Source organism: Vipera ursinii (assembly GCF_947247035.1).
Source record: "Vipera ursinii genome assembly, chromosome: 13".
Classification (NCBI taxonomy): Eukaryota; Metazoa; Chordata; class Lepidosauria; order Squamata; family Viperidae; genus Vipera; species Vipera ursinii.
Genome location: NC_139526.1, coordinates 15,088,949 through 15,108,868, shown reverse-complemented (window position 1 = coordinate 15,108,868; position 19,920 = coordinate 15,088,949). Strand labels below are relative to the sequence as shown.

Sequence of the window (19,920 nt, the reverse complement as noted above, 5' to 3'; positions counted from 1 at the left end):
CACCCAAATAAATTAAACACGCCTTTTGTTACCAGGCTAAAAAAAATCCCCTACGGAACAGCTCCAGCTGTATTTTAAACGGATTTCCTTTTTTGTAAGAAAGAAAGAGCTGTCCTTTCAGAAAGATCTAAACTGAGGAAATAACATTACCAGACTTATAATATCGACCAACTTTATAGAGGAACAAGGTTCCCCCCCCCCTAATAAAGGATGGTTGAGACGTTCAGTTTCATTTACACAACTTTGAGTGGTTTTTGTTATTGTTTGACTAACTGACGTAAAACAATGAGAAAGTGATTTAAGTTACGGGAACCTCGGAGTCCAGGGATACGGAAAGATAAATAAAAGTGTGTTAAACAATGTTAATGTTCCAGCTTCACATTCAGCTGTAATTAGGCTTGTTTATTAGTTATTTATTAATCAGATTTGTATAGCTGCTCATCTCACCAAAAGCAGCTCTGGATAGTTGTACGGCAAGTGAATAAAAGAACAGTTATAAAAATGACGTTAAAAAAAATCAAGATATTGAAACAGATATACATTTTTGAATTGTTCTCCCAGCTAGCTCTGAGTTCGTTGAACGTGGCATGCAAATGCCAATCAGACACACAAGACTTAGCTTTTTTAAAAAAGTTTTATTTCCCTTGTGAGGTTTTAGTAGCAAAACAAGTGCAGTGATTTATTCTCGGCCAGGGGTCTTCAAACGTGGCCCTTTTATGACTTGTGGACTTCAACTCCCAGGGTTCCTCAGCCAGCGTGGGGGGAAGGGGTGGGGGCGTGGCCGGAGAGGCGGCGGAAGCTCCCGAAGCGCCTCGACCCCGCCCCCTTCTCCCCATTCGGGCGCCGCGCGGCCTTGCGTCGGGAAGGCCTTCCGCAAGGCGGGCCTTGAGAGAGGGGTGGGCGGGGCTGAGGAGGAGTGGGTGGGTGGGTCTCCCGCGCGGATGGCCCGCGGCCGGAAGTGAGCGGAGCGGCCGCTTCCGGTTTCCTCCGCGCTCGCCTCAGTCGCCCGCCCCGCGCTTTGGGTGGTGGCCGTTGCCTCCTCCGCTCCCGCCGCCGCCCTCCTCGCCGGGCCCTCAGCGCGGTTCCTTCCAAGGGGAAGCAGCAGCCGAAGGCCGAGGGACAAGCCGAGGCCGCCCAGGGCCTTCCCTTCCGCCCACGCTCGCCCCGACCGAGCAGCCGCCCCCATGCAGGCCATCAAGTGTGTGGTGGTGGGCGACGGGTGAGTACTGGAGACCCCCCCACCACACACACACACACACACAGAGACACACCGCCGGGGCTGAGGGGAGCCGACTCGGCCGGGCCGGCGCCGGCTGCGCCTTATGAGAGTTGGAGTCCAGCCCGGGGATTTGGGGGGTGGGGAAATCCAAGCTCTCCCCTCATCCTCTCCCCCAACACCCCACAACCCCCCAGGCCTGAATATGGACCCTGAAAGGCTGGGGGGTTCCTCTCCGAGAGACGCCAGGATGAGATCGCCTCTTCTCCATTCAAAAATGTGCTTTAAAACGGGGGGGGGGGTTGTTTAAATTGGCCACAATGGAGGGCAGAAAAGTGGGGTTTCCCCCTCTCTTCTTTTACCTTCCCAAGCGGGGTGGGTGGGTGGGGTGTGGTTTTGTATAGGGTAGCCTTTATATTAGGTCCATTTTAGGTCTCAAAATGATGGAAGAATAATAATGATAATAATAATAATAGTAATAATAGTAATAATAATAATAATAATAATAATAATAATAATAATAATAATATATAATGCCAGCTACCTGTGTCAACCGTTTGTGCCAGTTAGTTTGAATGTTCAGTTGACTGAGGTTCGTGTTTTAATAAATGAAAGTTTTATTATAATAATAATAATAAAGTTGGAAGGGACCTTGGAGGTCATCTAGTCCAACCCCCTGCTCAGGCAGGCAACCCTATACCATTTCAGACAAATAAGAGTGTATGGGAGTTCTCCCATCATCCATTCCAGGTCATGGTTGTTCCCAAAAATGCTTTTTTTTTTCCCCTTTCTTTTTTCACCTCCAAAAGGCAACTTCGTTTTGAAAACGTTTTGCTTCTCATCCGGGAGGTTTCTTCAAGTTGCAGCTAAGCAGAACGGAAGAAGCTTCTTGGGGGGGCGGCGGAAGCAAGACAGTCCCGTTGCCTTTTCGGGGGGGGGAGAAGAAAAGAAAAGAACTTTTTAGGAAGAGGGAGAGGAAGGTGAAGAAAATGCCAAATGTAGCAGGGAAAGATATGGACATATTTGCCAGCAAGATTTGGAAATGCATTTAAAAATGATGCATTGGTTAAAGGGGTGGGTGTGTCGCCGGATTCTCAACAACTCTGGATAATTGTATTTAAGTAGCTCTACTTGATCTCCTCCATCCCCAATTTTTTGGGGTTTTTTTTCCATTAGCTTCTTTTTGCTTGAGTTTCCATTCCTTTCTCTTTTTCCCCAACCTTTAGCTACAGGAAACGCCAGTAATGTAGAGCTGGGTTGTTTTATGTCTGTTTAGTTGTCGGCTCTTTTCTTTCTTTTTGGCAGCCTTCTCCAATGGGGGCGTTCTTTGTTCGGGTTGGATTACAATTTGGGGCATTAATTTTACAATAAAGAGATACAATAAAATCTCGCTGGTGGAGGCTTGCAGGCCAGCCCATCTCCCAGCGCCAGGTTAGGAAGGCTACTTGGGAGAGTTAGAATAAGTTTTACTCTACTTTAGGCCTCCCTACTCCAAATCCTGACTAATTATTACTCCATTAATTGAAGCTTGTTCCTTCACCTATGCAAGATCCCAGCCCAGATATCTCTGCAATTTGTTCCTGGGAGCTGGGACTTCTCTGTGAGTTACTAAATAGCCCAGGGCAAGTCTACCTAGACATTACATAAACCTGTCTTAAACTAGGTAGACTTGTCTGCCAGAGGAATTGTGTTTCAGTGGGGCTGGTTCCCAAGTACAGTAAGCCTGCATTGTGTTCCGGCTCGGCTACATTGGAAGCATTACAGGCAGTCCTCGACTTACAGCGGTTCATTTAGTGACCGCTCGAAGTTATAACGGCACTGAAAATAAGTTGACTTGTGACCTTTTTTCACACTCGCAACTGTTGCAACATCCCCAGGGTCATGGGACCAAAATTCAGATGCTTGGCAACAAATTCATATTTACCACAGTTTCGATGTCCTGGGGTCATGTGATCACCTTTTTTTTTTTTTTTTTTTTGCGACCTTCTGACCAGCAAAGCCAAAGCCGGATTTACTTAACCGCTGTGTTAACAATTTAAGAAGTGCAGTGACTCATTTTGCAACGGTGGCAAGAAAGGTCGTAAAATGGGGCAAAAAGTGGCTTAACAACGGTCTCGGCTTAGCAATGGAGCTCAATTGTGATCGTAAGTCGAGGCCTACCTGACATTGTTTTCCTGATCCTGATTTATAGTTTCTTATGCAATTGTCCTGATCAAGCCGATTTTAATAAGTGAAGCCCTAAGGCACTCCTTAAATTGTAAGAGAAGGGTTAAACCTTTGTCTTTTGCTGTGGGGCAGTTTCTCAATAGAAAGATCCCTGGCTTTCTTTCTTTGTTCTCTAATTGGGGGATGAGTTAAAATGGGAAAACTAGAGAAATTTTCTACAGTTATTTCTTCAAAAAAGAGCTTTTTTTCCCCCCTATGGTAAGCAAGCCCAGAGTTTACATGGACCTAGTATAAATGCCCCTAAGATATAAAGATGGATCAGCTTTTGTAGAGAGGGCTAGATTTTCTTTCCTGAAAAGTTATCAAGGCTGCTGAGGAGGCTTCAAACATGGAGTTGGAGATATGTGTGTGTAGATTTTGTTGAAGTGTGTACTGGGCAGAATCCCTAACCATTGGGTGACTGCTGTTGTGTGCTGCGTTGGGCTGCTTTTTGCCTTTCTTTGGCAGTTTCTCAAGAATATGAAACTTTGCTTTGTTTTGTGGCTGACAAAAGGAACATTTTTTTCCCTCTCCAAAGGCTGGAGTTATTTTAAGACTATTCTCAGCTATCTTTATAAAGAAGCCAGACCCTATTGAGCAACTGGCACCTTCCCAAAATATTTTCGGAGAAGTTGTGCTTCCTGCACGGAGCCTTTTGAGATAAATCAGTTTGGAAACGGAAAGAAATGAACTGTAGTGAGATGAACACACTTTTTTTTTTTAAAGGGGGGGATCATGGCGAGATTAGTTGTGGATGTTCTGTCTTACAGAGATAGTTATGCACAACTTTTTTATCACTATTAACGTAACGGACGAGTCAAGCTGTGATGTATTTTGAACTCTTTAACAATTCCCTGAAACCTTATCCACAATCTGCCTAAATTTGAGGAGCAACTTACCTTTGAGAATGAGGAAATGGTGCGGTTCAGGCATCGAAAATGTGGCTTGCTTTTCAATTTTAGTTTTTTAGTTTTAGAATTTGAATTTCGGAAAAGAGGTATGTTTTTCTTTTCTTTTCCAAAGGGATTCAGATGACTTTCAAAAATGCCCCAGATGCCTGTGCAGCCACACCCCCTAAAGTGAAATAATGATGTCTAAAATTTAAGGGTTTTTTTTTAATAGCTCTGGATAGTATCCTAACTTATGATTCTAGTTCTCAAGTATTTAAAATACTTTTCTAGCCCTGCCTTTATTGACATTTGATTTGGCTTGAGAGTGGAGGGGGATTTACCAGATATTTTCTTTTATGTTGAATTTGGTGCAGTTTATCGTGCACAAAATTTAGTTCTTTGGGCTGTGCAGCTTTTGTTTCCCAAGAGAAATACATTGCTAAACAATTATTGTACGTTACTACTTCTTTTTATGCATTTTTTATACCATAATATCTTTTGCTGATTCTCTAAAACGTAACTTAAAAGAGTTTGGAACGGTTTGGAAAAAAACTTACTTTATGAGCGAAATTGGGATAAAATTTTATCCTTATCTGTCTAGGCCTCCCAATTCACAGATAAGCACATTTTGTAACTGGGTGTCATTGTTTCTAATGCTGTCTGCTTCTGATAGTTAGCATTTTTCATTTTGCTCACCTTCGGCTATTAACAACACACCCAATAAACTGAACACAATTTAAAAGAGGTTGAGGTTTCATAATGTGGAATATAAATTTCCTCCTTCCCCCGTTCTAGTATTCTTTTTCTTAAGGAGGACAAGCTCAGTATCAATAGTGGGATTTTGGGAACCTGAACATCATAAAATAAAATAAAAAAAACACTCTAATGCTTCCCAACCATGGCAAATTCAAGGTTCAGCTTCCAGAATTCTCAGCAACGGCTCTGCAGACCGTGGAATTCTGGGACTTGAAGTCCATCAACCAAGGTTGGCGAACGCTGCCTTGTGGATTTCCTGCTTGAGTATCTGCCTTTCCCCATTGCAAAAGACAGCTGTGGACTCCATTCCGAGAAGTGGAGAAAAAAAAGATGAAATGCATGTTCCTGCGGTTAATTCCTGACCCTGTAATGCTATGTAAAGTATTGCCAAAATCAGCATGGGTCTGGGCCCCACCTTCTTCTTGGCATCATGATCTAATAGGTAAAATGTGGGGGGGATGATAATGGAAAGAACACCCAACGGTTTACTTCGAAACGCCCTTTTTATTTATTTATTTATTTTATTTATTTTAATCCCATTTATATCCCGCCCTTCTCCGAAGACTCAGGGCGGCTTACAAGCTTAGCAGTAGCCTTCATTCTATGTATATGCCTGCTTATTAGGGCTTTCACACACACCCCCAAGCGGCATTATTACAAAGTCAGCTTAATTGCCCCCAACAATCTGGGTCCTCATTTTACCTACCTGGGAAGGATGGAAGGCTGAGTCAACCTTGAGCCTGGTGGGACTCGAACCTGCAATAATTGCAGGCAGCTGGTGTTACTTAAGGAGGCCTTAGCCCACTGCTCCACCAAGGCTCTTTTGCTTCCTTCCCTGCAGCAATTGGAACCATATGTGCTTAAACGGAGCAGCTTTTAAGACCCCCTCCTATTTGTCTCCTCGGCCCCTCACAACAGCGGCCACTTCTCTATTCCCCCCACCGCACACACACACACACACACACACACACACAACACTTCAAGACCATGACTTTTTAAAAAGTTTCCCACAACTTTTCAGCCCGATGAGCAGTGGTAATTTAAAGCCGATTTACGGCGTTCACCCCTTTTCCTACGATGTTTGGTCTTTGCTGAGAAGCTGACACACGGTCTCACATTCCAGGAAACGAGGTTTGATATACGAGAGCGACCTTTTCCTGGTTGTTTTTTTTTTTCTCCTTTCTCTCTCTCTATCCCTCTCCTCCTCCCCCCCCTTCCAAAAAACCCCGGCTGCAAAGACAAAGGAGAGAAAGTTTCTTAGCTGCCCTGCAAAAAAAAAAAAAAGGGCGGGGGAATCAGAAAAATCACACTGGCCAGTGTTGGATCATTAGCTCTGCCTTGCAGAGCAGCTCCTCGAATAAAGCGAATAGCTTATTCAGTCCCATTTTGGAGCCTCTGCTGTCGGCTGTGTCTTCTTGCGCAGAGATGTTCAGCTGCAATCAGCTTTTTACTTTGGTTGGGGAAGTGAGGAGGGATCCCAACGCTGGCTTTTTAACATTGTTTGTTTTGTTTTATGTTTATGTTTTATTTAATTTATATACCGCCCTTCTCCCTGGGGACTCAGGGCGGTTCACAGGGCATATAAATAAAAATACAATACTATACAAAAGTTAAAACAAAGATTAAATCAGTGCCCAATTAAAAAACAATAATACAATCTAAAATGACAATTTAAAACCCAACTCCCCCATCAGGCCAGACCGGCCAATTCAAACAAATGGGTCTTCAGACCACGACGGAAAGTTCGGAGGTCCGATGCCATCCGGAGCTCCACCGGCAGTTGGTTCCACAAAGCCGGGGCACCCACAGAGAAGGCTCTCCCCCTGGGGGCCGCCAGTCGGCATTCCCTGACCGGAGGCACCCTGAGGAGGCCCTCTCTGTGGGAACGCACAGGGCGGAGGGGAGTTGACGCCGGCAGCAGGTGGTCCCCGAGGTACCCCGGACCCATGCCATGTAGGGACTTAAAGATCATAACTAAGACCTTGAACCTCACCCGGAAGACAACTGGTAACCAATTGTGGGCCCAGAACGTTCGTTCCCAGATTAGTACCATCCATTTGTGCTGACTGCCGCTCCCAGGAAACCCCCCCCCCTTCCCTTTAGCCTAGCTAGTCCAACCCGTTGGCTGGATGACTGGGGATTATAAGAATTCAGGCCCGATTGATGGAATTAGGTTGGGAACGAGAGATCGGCCTCGAATGTTAATTGTGAAGTAAGCCAGGGGTTTCTCGGGATTGTCTTTTATTTTCCGAAGGGGCCTGTTGCGATTTCTACGCGCAATTTCAGGCCCTAGGGAAGTAAATTGATAAACAAGAACGGTTGAAATTCCCGAGTCAGCCTGTTTTTCCAAGTAAAAAAAAAAAACCTCTGCAGGATTCAACCCAGTCGTCATTCCGTATTCCTGCATCTTTCTGGTTTGCCTGCAGTTCTTCCGGTCTTTGACTAGTTAACACAGTCCAGCAGAATTGGCATCATCATTTTTTTCCCCTCTGAAATAAAACTTGGCTTCCCCAAGAAGCGTTCTTTCTGTTTACTTGAAGCAGCGGAGGATCATTACAGAATCTAGGTAAAAATCAAAACTTTTCTTCTTGGAACCGAGTACAAAGTACAGAGCTGACTCATCGGGCTGAAAAGCCAGCGGGCTTAGAAGACAGGATATTTAGAATAGAACAAAGGCGTTTGTCCTCGTGGGTATTTCCTTCTCTTCGTGGACCTGACTCTCTCGTACCACTGAGGAGGCTGCTTTAATGGCCTCATTATGCTTGACCTCTGAACCCTTTCATTCCTCTTTTCAAAGGCTTTGGAGTGGTCCTGAAAGTTTCTTGTCTTGTAGGAAACCCGAGAGAGATTTGCTACTCAGAAACGTTTAACAGGTTGAAGGAGAGAAGAGTGCCGATTTATTTACTTACGAAATGGCTGATTTGGTATTAGGAATACAGTAGAATGATCCCAGAGCAGAGGCAGCGTCTTAAAAGCAGGGCAAGAAGAACAGGTCCATTTAAAAGCTCCTGCCAGCAAATCCACATTCACTGGAACACTGGTGAAGCCTGCAGTGCATAGCCCACTATAGGTGAAGCCTGCAGTGCATAGCCCACTATGCTTCATGCTGTCCTTGGTGCTTCCTGAGGTGGTCTTCTCACAGATGTTTCCCAATTAGGTAGCATCATCAGGGTCAGAAGGCTAATAAACAGAACGCAAACCTGACCCCCTTCTAGCACTGATATTGTTACCTAGTTGGGTCATGAAACGTCTGCAAACCACCCCCCCAACCACCTCGGAGAGCACCAAGCACAGTTCAACCCCCCCATCTACAGATATTCCCTTCTGCAAGGAAGGAGACCTTTGGATGTTATGCTTAAGACACCGTAGCCCCCCCACCTATTTCCCCACTCCCCCGGAATCAGAACATTTTCAAAGCTGCTAGCAATTTTAGGTGTTTTTTTAAAGTTTGTTTGTTTTTAATTTGGAAGAAAAATTCCTGGTCGCCTTGCAGCCATACCAGAACGACTTAAGAATTTCCACCCACAGGGGGGGAAAAAACAATAAAAAAGTGACATTATCTGGAGATGGAGATAATTTTTTTTTTTTCAGGGCAACTGAAAAATCCAATTTTTATTAGGAGGGGAAAGCAATGGATGCACGACAGAAAACAACTCATTTTACTGCAATCGGCTCATTCATGTGTGTTTGTGTATATGTGTGTGTGTATACGTATGTATATGTACACACACACACACACACACAATATATCTCAGAGATCTTCTGTTTGAATTTCTAGCCGTGCTTTTCTCTCACTTCGGCTGAGGGAAATAATCATAATAAAAAAACCCTTCTGTCAATCCATTACTTTAAAATAATGATGTCATTCAAAAGTCCACACTGAGTGGTACAATTAGGGCTCTGGTGCCTTCGCAGTGTATTCAGCAGGACTTCAGCCTGTGCTCTGTTGATGAAAATAGCACACGTGTTCTCTTTCCATTGTTTCCTGTCTTCTTTCACTACCAGGAGAAGTGAGCCAATTCACCAGATCCTGCTTGAATACACGATCCCCTCTGACTTGAAAAGTGAAAAGCTCAAGAAATCTCTGTTCCCTGAAAATGTGGTGTGCTTTGTGGGTGTTTTTCTTGCTCTGCTGATTACGCTTCTCCCCGCGGTGGCTCTCTCTTTTTTTTTTTTCCTTTGCCACACGAAATTCCACTTGTTCCATTAATTTAGGCTTCGCAAGCTTTAAATGCACAGCAATGCGTGCTAAGTCACTCAGCCCACACGTGCCTCACAGGAAGCAACGGTTCTTTCAAAACAGACGTTCTGCTTTAAACTGATGCACAGGCTTTTTTCCTCTCGAGGACTTTGCAAACCCCAGAAATCGCAGTCCACCCGCAGGCTAAGAAAATCAAAATGGCCCTAATAAACCCAAAAGCTGGGATGATAAATTCTGGCTTCACAACTTGAATTAACATTGCAGAAAGAGTTAAGATTCCCCACCCCAGTCTCCAGCCCTCCATACCAGCCATCTGTAGGTTCTCCTGAAAATTCACCAAATCAAGTGTCAAGGTTCTATGTTTGCGGAAAGCTAGAATGTCAGTTGGCCAAAGCTGGCCAGGTCTACAAATTGGCAGCCTGCAAGAAAGCTGTATTTGAAGTGTGAGTTCAGCCAAGTCTGAATTTTAAAGACTTTGAATCCTTTATCTGACTTGGCAGAAATATATCATAAATGTATAACAGTTTAAAGGATTAGATTTTATCTTGTTTAAATTCAAGTGCTAATAAAAAGCGAGTTTTCTCTGCTGAATGGCTTCCTTGTTCTCTCCATCACATGAATAATTTCTTATGGTGATTTTCATCTCTCCCCCCCCTCTCTCTCTTTAACAGTGCTGTAGGTAAAACATGCCTACTCATCAGTTACACAACCAATGCATTTCCTGGAGAATATATACCAACTGTGTGAGTATTTTTTTTTCCCCTTGAGCGTTTTTAAGCATTCCAAAGACCGTAAAGACGCTTGATTGGGTTGCTTCATATTAGTGGAGCTGGGCTTTAAGTAGTATTTTTTGGCACAAATGTTTTTTGGGTTACAGTCTTTGTACTGCTCTCCATCTGGAAAATTAGCATTTTATTTATTCAGTTTGCTCCTTGCCTTACTCCCAATGAGTGGTTTGCAAAAAAATAAAATAAAAAAAATAGCATGTCAGAAGTTGGCAATGCCTGAGGATTCTTGAGCAGTATCTATTGACCGAAATCCAACTTTCGTTATCATTTGTTTTAATATAACTCATTTGGGAGAGGTTTCCTGTGCCTTGGGCCTCATGCATTGAAATATGTGCGCTGTTTTAAGGCGTTGAAACCATTCTGCATTCGTTTAATATAGATTACTATCATAAGGAGCTTTTTTTTTTTTTAAAAAAAAGAAATATCACAATGTCAAATTACGGAAGCACATTTACCAGTTTTTGGAGAGATCAGTTTGTGGGGGGGGGGGAACAGGACGCTTTCAGCATCTGAAAGACCCAAGGTTTCGTGGACCAAAGTCCAGTCTGAAAATGTACAATTTCCCATCTTTAAGATGGCACGGTTTCTCTTCATTTTATCATTCGAAGGAGAAGGTGCCCTCCATGCTTGGGCTTAAAGCTCTTACAGACGTGTTGTTTTAAGCTGCACGTGCTCTGACGTGGGCTGGGTTGGGAGAGAACGTGCTGTTTCTTTATTAAGGTTTAGAAAAGTATTTTTAAAAAGGGTCGGGGGAAAAGCAAGCGTGGGGCCTGCCAGCAAACAGGGGAAGAAACTTTTTTTGGTGGGGGGGGGGAAATCACTTCCAACTTTCTTCAGATAAAAACCTAAAAGACAATCGCCCTTTGAAGCAGGCCAAACCTTAACAAACAGTCCTCCTATCATCCTGAACAAGCCCTCGGGACCCAAAGTGGACACTGAGGGGTCCTTGTTGCTTGTTTTCTTGATTACCTAAACTAGGTAACGTCATCAGGGACTAGGTTGACATTTCGAGCAGAAAACCTATAAGAATGTGCTAATTTGTGTTGTTGTTGTTGTTGTTTTTCTGCTCCCTGGCAGATTTGACAATTACTCTGCCAATGTCATGGTCGATGGGAAGCCGGTCAACCTGGGCTTGTGGGACACTGCTGGACAAGAAGACTATGACCGACTACGCCCGTTGTCTTACCCCCAAACAGTAAGCTTTATACGGTGGCTGACGTGTCCGTGTCGTCTTCTTACAGGCTTGCTGACAGTCAGAGAAGCTTCTAGTTGTAGCATAAAACGAACTAACCCACCGTCCCAAACCTTTTACAAGCCCGCATCGCAATTTCCACCACGCCTGTAGTCATCCTGCCCTGTCCTGCAAGCCCTAACTAAATCTTGTGCATAAACTATTCTCTCTCCTTCTCCAGCAGCCTTGTGCGACGCTGGGATTGGCGGCGATTCCAGTAAAATTGCGAGAAATCAAGCCTTTAACATTCAAGGGCTGGAATGACAAAGCTTCCCTCTAATGCAGGGGACATCCAACGTGACCCTTTTATGACTCGTGGGCTTCAAGTCCCAGAATTCCTCAGCCAGGCACACGTGCCTGGCTGAGGAATTCTGGGAGTTGAAGCCCACGAGTCATAAAAGGGCTACGCTCCAATCTGATTGCTTTCCCTCTCTCTCCTGTCTTTAGTTGCTTATTGCTCACACTCCTGAGCTTACTCTTCTGAAAACTAAACTAAAATAATTCACACACTTCCCATAAGACGACAAGAAATATTTTCCTGGCTCTTCGATCCGTGCAGTTTTTCCCCCCCTCCTGCCGCCCTTCCCGCGGGAACGCTCGACCGTTCAGTCCTGCGAACTTCTCCTCCTTCACTCGCTCACTTAACCGTTTTACACGTAACACACTCCGGGAAAGTCACTTTCTGTGGCTTGCTTTGGCCTTGAGGAAAAGCGAGCTGGGCAGAACCCTTTTGTCGACGGCTTTGCTGCTTCCGAGAAAAACTGCCAGGGAAAAAAGGAGGGGTGGGTAGGGGGAAAGACTTCTTTTGTTCCAGAGAAGTGGGTTTTTTTTTTTCTTCTGGGACAGCAATCAGATGACCAGGGGAGAGCAGGCCGATGAAGTGTAGCGGAGTGGGGAAGCGGCACCAGGAGCCATTGTTTGGCCTCTCCCTTCTCCTTTGTTAATAGGCTCAAAAACAAATCAAAGGCGAGTTGAATAACTCGCCAGCCCCGCTTGTTTTCTAAGATTGCTGAAAAAGCGCTGGCCTCGGGCTCCCCCCCCCCAAAAAAAGACAAAACACACTGTGATTCTTCTAAGCCGACGACGTCCTTAATTGTGCTTCACCTGCAGACAGGATCTTGCCAAACTAAAACTTGCTACCTGTTGTCCGGTCAGTATGATTCAGTCTTCTGAAGATAGCTTGTTTTTGATAAGACCGCCTGTAAAACTAGGCAGACCGACTTGGTCACCCATCGATTGCATCATTGATTGCGATGTATCGCTGTGCCCTCTTGTGATGTTTAGTTTTATTTGGATGTTTGACTTATGGGTGGCCGCCTTTGGCTGTAATCATAAAAATTGAATCGGAAACTTGCTATCATCCCCATAAAGCAGGCGTTGACTAACCTTGGCAATTTTAAGACTTGTAAACTTCAACTCCCAGCGTTCCCCAGCCAGCATGGCCGACATAATTCCCCGTCGGATATAATCCACAGTCCTAAGCAAGCGTGACTAACCTTGGCAATTTTAAGACTTGTAAACTTCAACTCCCAGCGTTCCCCAGCCAGCATGGCCGACATAATTCCCCGTCGGATATAATCCACAGTCCTAAGCAAGCGTGACTAACCTTGGCGATTTTAAGACTTGCGGACTTCAACCAGAGCCTTGGTGGAGCAGTGGGCTAATGCCTCCTTAAGTAACACCAGCTGCCCGCAATTAGTGCAGGTTCGAGTCCCACCAGGCTCAAGGTTGACTCAGCTTTCCATCCTTCCGAGGTAGGTCAAATGAGGACCCAGATTGTTGGGGGCAATTAAGCTGACTTTGTAATAATGCCGCTTGGTGTGTGTGTGTGTGAAAGCCCTAATAAGCAGGCATATACATAGAATGAAGGCTACTGCTAAGCTTGTAAGCCGCCCTGAGTCTTCGGAGAAGGGCGGGATATAAATGGAATTAAAATTAAAAAAATAAAATAAAAAACTCCCAGAATTCCCCAGCCAGCAGCACACCGAACAAGCAACTCTTACCAAAAGCAGCAATAACACCCATCTTGCTGCAGACCTTAGATGGGATTTGGCTGGCTGGGGAATTCTGGGAATTGAAGTCCACAGGTCTTAAAATTGCCACGGTTAGACTCTCCTACCCCCCCCCCCAAGCAAATACTCTGGGAACAGTTAGGGAGGAGCTGTCTTTGCCCTCTTTTTTCACTCACATGAAAACTCCGAGCTGCATTGTCCCTTGCTTCTCTGGAATGCTGCATTCATCACACTTTTTAATATGGTAAGGTACCTCTCTCCACGTTGCGTAACGAGCTGTCTCAACTTCTCCCTGCAAAAAACCTATAACCTCAGGGTAAGGTGATATCTTGAGCCTGGAGAAGGATCCCAGGCGCCTTTAGCAGTTAGAAAGTTCTGTAATCTCTTTGTAAATGGGTTTGGTAAAACTTGTATTAAATTTCAGAAGCAGGTTCTTGGGGTGGGGTGTGTGGGGGAAGTCCCCCCTCCCCCCCCAAAAGGGTCACACATTTGCACATGGATGACCACCGGAAAGAAGTCCAATGGACAATAATATATAAGTCACATTAAACGTTCGAATTTTGTCGCAGGTTTTCTTCTATCGAAACCCCTTCCCCTTTGGGCAGATAGTTTTTGAACGTCCCTAAGTACAAAAGCATTTCTCTTTGGGGGGGGGGGAACAATAACGCACACACAAGGAAATCCTCTGTTTGTGTAGGAAATCTTCCCTGCAGAAAAGCTGAGGCTAGAATTAAGTGCCTCTCTGGATTAGTTTTCTACAAGGAGAGGAATTGGAAAGTAAAAACGTGGCCCGCTTGGGCCCTAAGACCTGACCCCTCGCCGTTCTGAAGCCATGCAATCCCGGGAGCGTGGCTTTCAGCCACTGAGCCAAAGAGCATTTTCTCCAGCCTCTCCTAACATTAACCCAAGTTGTCTCGTGCTATTACTAGGTTGAAGGAACGAATGGTAAGGATTTAACTCCCAGTGGGAAGCGTCAGCCACTCTGCGTATGTAACGCTTTCATCCATTACGTTCCAAAGCACTTTTTCGGGGGCACCGTCTTCATCTTTGCTACTTCTGCGGCCCTAAAACTGGCTTCCTCTCCTCTGGCACCTTCCTGCCCCTGTAGGTCAGGGGCGTCCAACTTTGGCCACTTTTAAGACCTGTGAACTTCAGATATGCCGGCTGGGGAATTCTGGGAGTTGAAATTCAAACGGCCAAGGTTGGACACCCCTGCTCTAGGTAAGGGTCCCTTAACAAACAGTTAAATCCAAGCGTTTACAAAAGCCACTTCCTTCTGAGAGGCTGGGGATGATGGGGAAGGAGAGGGTCTGGGCAGGAGCCAGCCAGCGAGAGGAGCTGTGGGGCATTATGGGAGCATGCCTACTTTCCACCCATTTTCCACCCCGTTACCTGAACGCATGGTTAATTACGGTTGCCAATGCTTAACAGTGAAGGCCTCAGGAGCTGCAGCTCAAATCAACTAACACCCCTGAGGGTTCTCTGATTTTTAGCAGCCCAGCTGTTGATGCGCAGGGGAAAACATCTGGTGTAAGCGTAAGAGGGTTGTTGTTTTTTTGAAGTTTGAGGAATGGCATTTGTGAACGGTGGGCTAACCTCGGATTTGGTCTGGAGCAAATGTTGGGAGACGAAACGCCAGCCTCTAAAGTGGCTGGTTGGTGGTGTTAAAAGAAAACTAATTCTATTTCTATTTCAACTTGTATATTGTCTTTTAAATTTTGCCCTGTAAACCGCCCGGAGTCCTTCGGGAATAGGGCGGTATATAAAACCAAATAAATAAATAAATAAAACTAAAGTTGTATATTGGCTGAGCGGCTGACACTTGACAGAACAGCGAAGTGAGGACGACTAACGTAACGTGCGATTTAATACAGTGCACAGCCCAAACGCAGCCTGGTTTAGTGGCAAAAGCACCAGGATAAAAAAAAAACCAGGAGACAGTAAGCTCTAGTTCCAGTTTAGGCGTGAAAGTCAGCTGGGTAACCTTGGGTCAATCGCTAGGAGACTGTGAGTTGTAGTCCTGCTTTAGGCATGAAAGCCAGGTGGGTAACCTTGGGCCAATCACCAGGAGACAGAGAGTTCTAGTCCCGTCTTGGGCATGAAACCGCTGGGTGACTTTTGGCCAGTCACCAGGAGACTGAGAGTTCTAGTCCTGTCTTGGGCATGAAAACTGAGGTGGGTGACTTTGGGCCTCTCTCAGCCCAGCCCACTTTACAGGGCTGTTGTGTGGAAACGAGGAGGAAGGAGGAGTATTAGCTATGTTAGTTGCCTTGAGCTATTTAAAATAATAAAGGCGGGATAAATATTTATTGTTTGATGGGTCTTTTCATTCCTGTAGTATTTCTTGTCTGCTAGTATTTAATGCCATTTTGAGTGCCGAAGCAGCATAATTTTGACATATTCTATCTTGCCAGCCCAATCTTGCTCTTCCTTGGTAATTAGAACTCCTAAGTGGAGCTAGGTATGTGGAAGTCTTGTCAAATCCCTGGGGACTGAGATTTTGACGGTATTGTTTTGCAGGATGTGTTCCTAATTTGCTTTTCCCTTGTGAGCCCAGCATCCTTTGAAAATGTCCGTGCAAAGGTGAGTCAAAGCGTCTTCGTGGTTTCTCCTCTCCTTTCTTTTAAGAGAGACCTAGATGATTAACAGCAGAAAATTGAATTGGTCAAGCAGCTCAGTGAATAGCAAAAGGTGGCTTTAATAAATGAAAGAATTTTTATTTATTTTTTTGGGGGGAAATGGAACCAGTATACAGTCTGCCACACTGTGTTTTAATATTAAAGACCAAAGCTAAGTGGCAAAAGTTATTTTTCCTCTCGTGGACTGCTAGTCAAGCTCACGGTGAAATTATACTCTGAGCTCTTGTTTTGCTTCCTTCTGTTTACGTGTGGATTTATTTTTTTTTTGAAGCAGTGCTAGGCCCCATTAGTTGGCACGCCTTAAGAATCTGGGAAGTTGGCTTCATCTCTCTCTTTTGACATCGCTTGGTTTTCCAGGCAGAGCAATCTGACCGTTGTTTGTTTTCCTTTTTCTGCAGTGGTATCCAGAAGTGCGACACCACTGCCCCAATACCCCCATCATCCTAGTGGGAACCAAACTTGATCTCCGAGATGACAAAGACACTATCGAAAAACTCAAGGAGAAGAAGCTGACGCCGATCACCTACCCACAAGGCCTTGCCATGGCAAAGGAGATTGGTAGGCCTTTGGCCCCCTTTGCAGGGCTGTTTTTCAGAGTCTCTCTGGATTGAGGCTATAGAACAGTGTTTTCCAAAGTTGGCAACTTTTAAGAGGTGTAGACTTCAACTCCCAGAATTCCCATTCCCCAGCCAGGAATTCTGGGAGTTGGGAGTCCATACCTTTTAAAGATATAAGATTGATGAGAGAGAGAGAGAGAGAGAGAGGGAGGGAGGGAGGGAGGGAGGGAGGGAGGGAGGTAGGTAGATTGTTGTTGTTAGTTGTGAAGTCGTGTCCAACCCATCGCGACCCTATGGACAATGTTCCTCCAGAGATAGATAGATAGATAGATAGATAGATAGATAGATAGATGATAGATAGATAGATAGATAGATAGATAGATAGATAGATAGATAGATAGATAGATGATAGACAGACACACACACCACACACACACGATGAATAGACCCATAGGTAGACACAGATGATAGAAATAGGAGATTAATGATGATGATGGATGATGATAAATAGATGATAGACAGATTTATGTATTTATGTGTACATACAGATGGAAGGATGGATGGATAGAAAGATAGAACTAAATAGATGAAAGATTCGATAGATGATAAAGGAGATAGATGATAGGAAAGCAATAAGTAGACGAAAGATGGCCGGGTAGATAGACAAAGATAGATGATAATTTGAGAGATGATAACGAGAGATAGGTGATGGATTGATGAGAGATAAAGATAATTTGATAAGATAGATGATAGACAAAATGGACAGATAGATGAGGAAAAGACACACACACACACACACACACACACACACACACACACACGTGAGATGCGATATTTAAATCCTTTTAGGATTGCAGATTGCAATGTGCAATCTCCCTTTTCTCCTATTGCCAGGAATGCTGCTGCTGCCGCCTTTTAATTTCAGGATTGGGGGAATCCCAGCCTTCTTCAGCCAGCTCGTCTTTCCTCTTTTTGCAGGTGCAGTCAAATACCTAGAATGCTCAGCGCTTACACAGCGGGGCCTCAAGACCGTCTTCGACGAAGCCATCCGAGCCGTTCTGTGCCCCCCTCCGGTAAAGAAGAGGAAGAGAAAATGCCTGCTGCTCTAAAAAACCCCCACACCCACTCCGAAACCTTTTGTGCTTTGCTTGGAATAATGGAGCATTCCTGCGTTTCTGTTTTTTTTTTAAAAAAAAAATATTAAATTGGTTCTCTTCCTTTCAGGTTAACTTCAACAGCCACCTTACACTTCCCTTTGTTTTTTTTTTAAAAAAGTTAGCTTCTCCTTAATTCTCCTACAGAGATTTTTTTTAAAAGACAAACTTATATAATGGCCTTATCTCTCTCTCTCTCCCCCCCCTCCTTTTTCGCTCCGCTTAAATCAACTGTTGCCAAACTTTCTGCTCCTTAACTCTCTTTGGATTGCTGTGCTTTGTTATGCGAAGCACCAGACCTGTCTTTTTCTTTAAAAAGTCAGGCGGGTGTCTTTAAAAATATATATATATATATACTAATGTTTATTAGCAATTGCAACACTTTTTATGGGCTTTTTCCCAGGAAGGAAATATTCCTGTCTCAAAAAAAAAAAAAAAAGTGCACTCGTTCGTCTGACAGCTTCTTCACATCCACCTTTCAGGCTTGAACAAACGCAATAACCGACAACTCCAGATTCACCCTCCCCTTTTTTAAAAAAAAAAACAAGCAAAAAAAATCAACTAAGGTCTGTGATTATAGCTATTTTTTTCCCCCTCAAAATGTATTTGTCTTCCTTCTCCGCAGAATACTATTTTCTTGGGAGGAAAGACGGCTAACTCGGTCAGTGGAAATGGCCAGACAGTATTTTGACACTATAAAAATCAATTTACACTACGTTGTCAACACACTAGTTTAAAACCAGTTGGTTTTGTGTTTTTTTTTTTTTTTGCTCTTGTACAATTAAAACCCCACAAAAGAAGGCCGCCTGCAGCTAACGAAGAGCAGGTTGTTGGCGGTGTTTTTTTTCCTAGAGTATTCATACATATTTTTCTGGTGGGACTTTAAGCCTATTACAACTTTGAGCTGGTCCTCTTTTCACATGTTCTTGCTGGACACTTATAGAATCTCCTCCTGACCCATATAATTTGTATTTTAAAGCATTTTTTTTATTTATATTAGCCACTTATTTTTTTTTTGATAAGGTAGAGTAGTCAAACGTAGCATTCTCTCTTTCTCTTCTTCCCCCCCCCATCCTAATTATATACATGGTTTAAAAGGCTTTCTTCCAAGATAATTTGGTGTAAAAATCGAGGGCAGCTGATCTACCACTTTTTTTTTTCTTCTTCTAATATTTCACTCCACTTTTCCCCCCTCTGGCTAATGACTCTTATCTACCAGGTATCCTGAAGCTGTATTATCTTTACTAAACACTGACAACGGCTCGTTTTAACATTTTTCAGGAACCTGGTCTAATAACAGTAATCAGGCCTATGAGGTTCTGTATATCAGATGCTGGCAAGAACACATTGATTCCCCCAACCCTTTCCCCTTTCAATTACTAGAACAAATATATACATATATATATATATATATAAATAAAATATATATATAAATGGAATTTGCAAGATTGTGAAGTTTTTACATTGATCTTTTTTGGTAATGCGAGTTAGCAGTCTGTTTTGCATGTATGACTTAATAAATTCTTAAATCACACCCGGGTTTACAGTTTGGACTCTCGAGTTGCGTTTTGTGTGTGTGTCAAGTGTGCCATCCTTTTGCAGGACTCTCGATCCCCGGGGGATGATGGGAATGGAAGCATTTTGCGAGTTAAAATGTGTTGTGCCGGTTGTGACACAGCAGGACTGGGCCTTTGTGCTGTGATTTCTTTCCCTGTCTCTTAACCCAGTCTGATTTTGTTTTTCTTGCTTCCTAATTATATATATATATATAAACCGCTACAGGTAGCTAAAGCTCATTTAGCGACCGTTCAGAGTTACAACGGCACCGAAAAAGTGAGTTAAATGGCCATTTTTCACACAGCCGCTGCACGTCCCCATCGTCTAGTGATTAAAACTCGGGACACTTGGCAACTGGCTCGTAACGGTTGTCTGGCCCCCCGAGTTGTGCGATTCCCTTTTCTGACCTTTTGACAAACAAATTCGACGGGGGAAGACAGTTCCACTTCACAACCATGTTATTAACGGTTGAAATGGTTCGCTTAAGAACCCTGGAAAGGAAGGTCGTAAAATGGGGCATAATTCACTTGCGCCATCTTAGCAACTGAAATTTTGGGCTCCATTGCAGTCGAAAGTCAAGGACTAAGGCTGGTGTTTTCCTTCCGAGATCTGCGGAACTGCCAGAAAATTCCTTCAATAGGATATAATCAGACTTGTCAGTCAATTCACTGTTTCTCAACCTTAACCACTCTTTTAAGATGTGTGGACTTCTGG

The 19,920-nt window shown here is 44.1% G+C and overlaps 1 protein-coding gene across 1 annotated transcript; it reads left to right on the top strand.

Annotated features, from left to right (window-relative positions):
• The first annotated feature begins 983 nt into the window (after positions 1-983).
• Positions 984-19,189, top strand: RAC1 (Rac family small GTPase 1). Its single transcript, XM_083372535.1, has 6 exons — positions 984-1,219; positions 9,940-10,011; positions 11,134-11,251; positions 15,820-15,882; positions 16,337-16,496; positions 17,474-19,189. Exons 1-6 carry the CDS (start codon positions 1,185-1,187, stop codon positions 17,602-17,604), a joined length of 579 nt encoding a protein of 192 aa, XP_083228661.1. The 5' UTR covers positions 984-1,184; the 3' UTR covers positions 17,605-19,189.
• Positions 19,190-19,920: the final 731 nt, after the last annotated feature.